The sequence below is a fragment of the Mustela erminea genome, chromosome 19 (assembly GCF_009829155.1).
Source record: "Mustela erminea isolate mMusErm1 chromosome 19, mMusErm1.Pri, whole genome shotgun sequence".
NCBI classification, from domain to species: Eukaryota; Metazoa; Chordata; class Mammalia; order Carnivora; family Mustelidae; genus Mustela; species Mustela erminea.
Window position 1 is genome coordinate 25,141,132 of NC_045632.1, and position 7,996 is coordinate 25,149,127.

A 7,996-nucleotide genomic window follows, 5' to 3' on the forward strand; every position below is an offset into this window, starting at 1 on the left:
CTTAGTCCCATGACCCTAACAATTGTCCCTGAGGGCTCCTACTTCAAAGCAGACCCGCCTGGAGCCGCGCTTACCGCAAATATCTGGATGTAATCTGACGCCCGCTGCTGGCCTCTGGCGCCGGGACTGTGAAGTACCGGAGTGGGGCACAGAGTCCCCATCCTGGGGCTGCGGCCACGGTGCCAACTCAGTGTTTACTCTGCCTGGAGATGCCCAGCAGCCCGGAGTGCTGGGAATGAGGTGGGCTGGCTGGCCAGGGAGATTTCTCCAGAACTCAGGCAGCAGCGATAAGCCTGGCATTTCCGCTTATCTCTGACCCTGCCCCAGGCCCCAGAGGCATCCAGAGGCTTCACTCAGTTATCTGGTTTGCGAGGCGGTATCTGCTTCCCAGGGGCCTACTTCCTGCATCACTTAGTGAAGTGTCCAGTTGTGAAACAAACACTGTGTGGTCCAAGGAAGGAGGAAAGAAGGGAGGGGGCCTAGGGCAGAACTGACCTGCTTTCAAAACCCAGAACCATGGTATCAGAGCCCAGGAGATGAGCTGGGAATCACTGCCTTCAGGCAGCCCTCTGGGATAGAGGAAAGCCCCATCAGCCAGAATGGGCTGGCGGCCCGCGTTTCTTTACTGGGGCTGCTGGCACGGCTGGGAACCTCGCCGGTCATCTCCAGGCCAGGAGGGTCCAGCCGTTGCCTCTGCAAGTGGAACTATTGAGGAAGCAACAAAGACACACTGTGCCCCAAGACTGCAGCATGTTGCCATGAGGGAGAAGATAAGACCTACAGCTCCTGCTGGATGAGGTGCCGGCTCCAGCTCGGCTCTCTCCAGCAGGGGGGGCGCGGGGGGTGGTGGCTCCCTGTTCAGATCTTCCCAGAGCACCACGTGAGAGGCTGAGCCCTCCATACACCTTGGCGCACACACACGCATACACAGACACACACAGATGCTTGCACATACCCATCACTTAGTGCCCCATGGGAGACTGAGCCCTCCACACACTGGTGCACACACATGCACACACACACACACACACAGAGATGCTTACACATACCCATCACTTGGGGACCCCCCCTTACCTGCCCCCACACACAGGAATCAGACAAGTGTCACACAATGCTTTTACTATTAGCTTCCTCTTCTGAGCGTAACCACAGACAGACCCTGTGCTGAGCATTTTTTTTTAAGATTTTATTTCTTTATTTGACACACAGAGATCTCAAGCAGGCAGAGAGGCAGGCAGAGAGAGGAGGGAAGCAGGCTCCCTGCCAAGCAGTGAGCCCAATGTGGGACTCGATTCCAGGACCCTGGGAACATGACCTGAGCCGAAGGCAGAGGCTTTAACCCACTAAGCCACCGAGGCACCCTGTGCTGAGCATTTTTAGCTGCAGTATCTTAAACTTCACTACATCCCTACAGGGTAGATTACTATTTGTCATTCCCATTTTACAGAGAGGATTAATCTAGAAATTAAGTGGTTCACCCAAGGCCACCCAGAAAGCAATGGAGCCAGAATTCCAACCCTGTGGTTATAACTCACACAATCCTGCCACTTTTGGAGATGGGAGGGATCTCAGAGACCACAAAGGTCAACCCCCTCAGTTTGAAGACAGAGAATTTGAAGCTCAGAGAGGGGAAGGGACTTTCTGAAGGTCACACAGTAAGTCAGTGGCAAAGACAGGACAGGATAGCAAAAACTGTCTCCCTCAGAGTGGCTGTGGAGCTCCTGCCCCACTCTGCGGGTTTATGAGGGGTGTGTGTGTGTGTGTGTGTGTGTGTGCGTGTGTATGTTCATGCATGTGTGTGTACATGTATCAGGGTGTGTGTCATGCATATGTGTAGTCAGATTAGCTTCTGTCCCACAGGCTTGATTCTGTGGAAATGAGGAGGGGGTGAAGGGGCTCGGGCTCCCAGGTACCATATTGGATGCTTATTCTTTCATAGAAAAATTTCTACAATTTGTCTCACCTGGCTGTCTAGAGAGATACTAAAACAACAGCCATCAGTCTGCCAAGATGAATCCAGGAACTGCGCTTAAGAACAAAACCAAAGTCAAGCTGGCCTCTCTGAAGAAGCAGAGAGGGAAATAACAGCTATGTGGAGCCTGGCCTGGGCTTGAGGGGTCCCCTGCAAGCTCTCAGGTGGCCAGTAGGTTTGCCCCCAACACGTCCCTATCTTCTGTGGCCGACATTCCTACCCAGGCTTGAAACCCTTCTATTTGGTCAATTCCTTTCCCCCAAGTCTAGTCAACATTGTTCCCTGCCTAAACAAAGGACCAGCTTGAAAACACTAGAGAAGAACAAAAAAGCACCCTCAGGAGCCAAATCCAGACCAGTACCCATTCATTTGTTCCTTCATTCATTTGTTCCTTCATTCATTCAGCACTTGCGGGGCAACACTTATTAGGAAATAACAAAAGCACTAGTATTTATCGAGCACATCTTTGTGTCAGGCACTGTGCTACAACTTTATATAAATTACCTTTTACCCCTCAACATTATAAGAGGAAGGGACTATTATCCCCATTTCACAGACAAGTAAACTGAGGTTTGAGCCACTTTCCAAAGTCAGTGTCAGACCCTGTATATAAATGCAGGCAGCCAGCCTCGGAGTCAGCTTACAACTGCAAGGAGTCTAACTAAAACATCTTCTGTCTAGAACCTGGCTCTGTCTCTGGGGGGCTGCCTTTGCCAAGTACCAATTCAGAAACGTAATTGTATGTGCAATTTGGAATCAGGCCAACCAGTTTCATACAAGACGTTGCGTTGCTGGTCCTTCTACCAGCTCACACAGCAAGATGTCATCACCTGCAAAATACTTTGACATGTGCTCACATTTACACTCATGTGAGGCGGATGGATTATAGCCCCCATCTTCCCCATGGAGAGACTGAGACTCTCACTGTGAGTCTATGCCACTTTGGACCTTGGACTTGACTCTATAGCTCTAGGGCCTGTGTCCACAGCAGGGCAGGGTTTCTGGACCCCTCCTCACCATGACATGCACACACACACACACACACACACACACACACACATCATTTTGGGGCCCTGACTCACCTGGCTTGACTGGGAGAGGCTGCAGGCCTTTGATAATAGCTCACTTTTCTGAGGCTTACCAAAAGCAGACCCTGTGCTAAGCAATTAGCTGCAATATCTTTTTTAAACCCCTTGATTGTGCCAATGTTTGTGAGCTCAGAGCTCTTGTTGTGTTGTGGGAACTCAGCAAATCTGTGCGGGAGCAAAGTTAACACCTCAGAACAACAGAGAAAGTGAGAAAGTCACTAACTCCTTGACTCAAAGGGGCAAAAATCAGAAGCTCTGTCAGTATTTTCAGCCTTCCTGTATCTGATAAAAAGAATTCCTTCTTCATCTGCTCAAATTTTCCCCTCTCACTCTACCCCTGAGGAAAGACTGGTTTCGGATTTTCAGTGTCAAATCTGACACCAAATCATTTCGGTGTCAAATGAGTGGTAAGATGCGACCTGCGGTCTGGAAGGCTGGATTTAGCTGAGCTGGGGAGCAAAGGACCAAGAGCAAAAAAAGAAAGAAGGGGAGAGATAGATCGCATGCAGAGAGCAGCGTTTAGCGTTGCAGAGTGGAGACGGGGGACAGTCCCAAGATGCAAGAGAACGGGAGTGAACAGAAGGGAGGGTTTGGGAAACCGTCTGCTGCAGGACAGAAAGGCTCACCAGGGACCATAAGTAGGAACAGCATAGTGGCAAGGCTCCTGAGGCCCCAGCTCTCTATGGAAACTTAGTCACATGGCGTTAACCAATTCAGGTGTAAGAGGGAGGCAAAAACATGGGGGAAAAATTTGGCAAAGAGGGAAGATTTCATGGAGGAAATGGGACTTGAGTTGAGCCTTGGTGAATGGGTGAGATTTGGGGAGGCCAAAGAAAGGGCAGTTCTTGTGAGGACTCAGAGTGAAACAGAGCTCCAGATGGAGCCTGGGAGGTGGGGGTGACAGTGCACAAGTTAGCCTCAGGTCGGGAGGTGTCAACGGAGGCCCAGATGATTCAGCAGGCAGGACCCCAAAGAGAGTGGACACAGAAAATGAGGCAGAGACATTCAGACCCAAAGCAGCAAAATACAGGAACAACAATCCTATCGAATGTTTTTAGGTAGGCAATAACACGATTAAATTAGTTAAAATTAATTAATTAGTTAGTTAAATTAAGTAATATTTCATACATCAGGAATGTATGGAATAATTACTGAGGCATGGGGAACCAACTCAGAGAGGACACAAAGCCACTTTGGGGATTTGGGAGATGTTTTATATCCTGAGCGGTAGTCAGTCACACCGGAGTGTGCATGTGTGCATACCCGTCTGCTGTATTCCACAGGCTATAAGATTTGTGTTTTGTACTGTATGTAAGTTATGCCTTAATCAAGTTCTGCTAGCATGAAAATAAGGGGGGGAGGAGAGACTAATGCACCTGACAGCAGAGTGCAAATGGATTGGAAGGGCATAGGATCATCATCCACACAGAAGCTAAAATCAGCAAGTGTTTACTAGTTCTGGGGTGTACGCTGTTGCCAAAACACGGGACTGCTAAGGAAGTGGAGTGACATCTGCGAGAATAAGTCTTTGAAAGTCTTTGAAAGCAAGGGCTGCCTAAAGCTCTAAGGTCCTCATTCCCTGCACAGCCTCTAGGCTGCAAGAGAAGCAGGACCCCTCCCCGCTGCAGAGATTCGAAGGACTTACGATGCTCTCCCCAGATCCACTAAGTGAAGAGTTCACCCCCCAAAGAGGTCGTAAAACAGCAGGTACATAGATTAGAATCCCATGCTTGTTTGAAATCTACCTATGTGCCAGTATGGTGAATTCTGCATGAGAGAATTGTAGATGATCTTTATTTTCCATATTGCTTTCATGTAATTATTCTAAATTTTTTAATGTGTATTATTTGTGTTATTAAACAAGTTTGTTTTTCTATAATAGTCACCTTTTACTTGGACCCACAGGAATTACTAGAGAGACAATATGCACCAGAGAGGGGTTTAATTAACTAAGAACAGAGTCATAGACTCCCTCGGGTCCTTCCCCGACAGAAAACAACATTTAAAAACCTTACAGGGATGTCTGAGATCAATTGCTTAGCCTTAAATGAACAGAATGCAGGAGGTATAACAGGTTCGGAAGGACTTCTCAGAAACAGCAAACCCCAGGTGGGAAGAGCAACAAGTCCTCTTCCCACTTTGTTATTGAAGCAGATTTTTGGCCCATTGCAACTTGGAAACAAAAGTTCCAGACTCCATGTGCAACTCAGAAACTACACAGTGAAAGTAACTTGGGGTTTGTTTGTTGTTTGTTTTTTTAGAGAAAAGTTGGCAAACATTTGAGAACAAATCCCCAACTACAAAATTCTCAAAAGGATCAAAGGACCCGTAAACACTCATCACAGCAATAAGTTTGGACACGGTTCTGAAGTCTGAATTATACATGCAGCTCCCCAAACTTGCACAAAACCAAAGACAAATCCATGCATCTAAAACTGTTAGCTTTTATTGTTACTTGTTGGTTTCGATCAGACTCTACAGGTGTTTTCCGGAGGGTCTACATGCCTCTAACACACCTGCTAAAAGCATAAACACACAGGAAGTTTATCATCTGCACTTACATACCACCTTTCATCCATGGATCCCAAGTGGTCTGTCAGAAATATTGTTTTCCTAAGTCCCCAGTGAGATGTGTAAATATTGTTGCCTCCATCTCATACTCAGATAAACTTAAATATGTGGGCAGTTAAGTGGCTTGTCAACGGTTATAACCCAAGACAAAATCCTTGCAAGCCGCCCTCTGGTCTCCCTTCCTCTGCCGACTGTCCCTTTGAGCTTTCTCGTTGGCCCTGGCTTAAATCATGCACGCAGGCCATTGTTTCCCTGGTGATGGAGGTGGCGTTCTATTTCCTGCCCTGAATTTGGCACCGGGCCCCCAGCTACAACGCATTTAGCCACAAGTGCATCAGCCGTGCGTGAGTGGGGACAGCTTGGCTCCTTGGAAACCTAAGTGGCGTGTGTCAGCTGGCTCCAGCCCACCGAGAGCCACTCCAGGCCATGCTGCTAACTCCTCCATCATTAGCCCAGAGCAACCCACAGTGCAGGCGATGATGTCTCTCAGAGCAGGGTGAACAAATGGAGACAGCTCAAAGGCAAAGGCTCCGGCCCGGCTCCAGCGCAGCCCTCGGGGAGAAACGATCCATAGCTCTCTGGCACTCCGGCCCTTAGACCAGTTGGGCCCAAGCTGCGCTCCTTTCTATGGACAACACAGCAAAGTGTGATGGCTGTCGATTACATTCCTCGATAGGCAACCGAATTTACACTTCCAATTCCCAGTTGCACTGCTTATTCTTTTTTTTTTTTTTTTTTAGATTTTATTTATTTATTTGACAGAGAGAGATCACAAGTAGGCAGAGAGGCAGGCAGAGAGAGAGGAAGGGAAGCAGGCTCCCCGCCGAGCAGAGAGCCCGACTCGGGACTCGATCCCAGGACCCTGAGATCATGACCTGAGCCGAAGGCAGCGGCTTAACCCACTGAGCCACCCAGGTGCCCTGCACTGCTTATTCTTACGTTTCATTCATTCATTAATGTATCCTGGAATGACCATTCAGAATCAGATCCAGAAAAATAGGAAAGTTGTTGGGGCACCTGCCAGGGGACAAGAGTGACCACTTGAAAAGCACATCTCTGAGGGTTGCAGTCACTCTTAGAAATTGGGGGTGGAAAATGTTTTTATGGTCAGTAAATGCCAATTATTTAAGTTAATTTTAACTTCTTTGCCTCTCAAGTGTCTTGTTAACCTTCCAGGATGGTATGTGCGTCATATGAACTAGAGGCTGGATTAGTTGCCTTTCTTCTCATATGCTTCCAAAGCACCTCATAGGTGTTCCCATCAGAGCCCACTGCTAATAATAACACCTAATCTCTGCTGAGCATTTACCTTGTACGAGGCATCCTGCCAGACCGTTTAAATTCATTAGTTTTTTTCAGGTTCTAAGTATTACCATTAATATCCTCATTTTGCAGATAAGGAAACTGGCTTAGAGAGGTCACAAATCACTGTGTTAGTTTCCCATGGCTGCCATAACAAATTACCACGAATATAGTGACTTAAAATGACAGAAATTTATCCTCTCATAGATCTGGAGGCCAGAAGTCTGAAACCAGTATCACTAAGGTTTCAGTAAGGCTGTCCTTCCTCTGGAGGCTCTGGCTTCTAGGTGCTGCTGGCATTTCTTGATTTGTAGCTGTAATACTTAGTCTCTGCCTCCATGATCTCACTGCCTTATCTGCTCCTTTGTATGTCAGATCTCCTTCTGCCTCCCTTTTATGATGATACATATGATTACATTTAGGGCCCATCTGGATAAGGTCCTTCACTTAATCATATCTGCAAAGTTTTTTTGTTTGTTTTGTTTTGTTTTTTGGCTATCAAACGCAAAATTCATAGCTTCCTGGGTGTGAATGTGAATGTGTTTTGGGGGGCCATGATCTAGCCTATGATTCACTCATCTAGTAGGTAGTGTCTTCAAGTTTGGGCTCATGAAGATTCATCAGTGAAGTATGGGTTGGCGCCTCGAGGGTAGGAGTGTGGGCTTTGGTGCATGAGGCAGACCTGGCTTTGATCCAATTCCACCACTTAGTGTGTGACTTCAGCAAGCAACTTATACCCTCTCTCAGTCTAATGCATAAGATTGTTCTGAGGATTAAATGAGAGACTGAATGTGAAATGCATACAATGATGCCTTGGTGTAGTTTAGAGCTCAGTGAATTGCAGCTGCTGTCCTTTTTGTTAAAAGCAGGGGCTAAGCTGGAGCTCTGACCCAACCTTGCAGATGGAGGTCAGTGAACACCAGGCTTCTACAGATGAAGAAACATGAAAATGAGGAGAAAAGTTAGTTCTGCCACAGAGCCAAGGAAAGTCAGTGCTAACCAAACACAGTAGAGTTTTCAAAACCATTTGGCATGGTACACTATAAAGATTGACCAGAACTAG

General features: G+C 47.4%; 1 protein-coding gene across 2 annotated transcripts in view; it reads right to left on the minus strand.

Moving 5' to 3' along the window:
* The window catches only part of MYLK3 (myosin light chain kinase 3), a 46,065-nt gene extending 40,227 nt beyond the window's left edge, over positions 1-5,838 (minus strand). Inside the window, exon 1 of one of the 2 annotated variants that reach the window (XM_032325840.1) lies at positions 5,622-5,838. In XM_032325840.1, coding sequence (XP_032181731.1) covers positions 5,622-5,639 — 18 coding nt within the window. In that variant the 5' untranslated portion in view covers positions 5,640-5,838. Of the gene's footprint in view, positions 1-74; positions 256-5,621 lie in introns of those variants that run through there. The other variant, XM_032325838.1, reaches the window with a different exon arrangement.
* Positions 5,839-7,996: the final 2,158 nt, after the last annotated feature.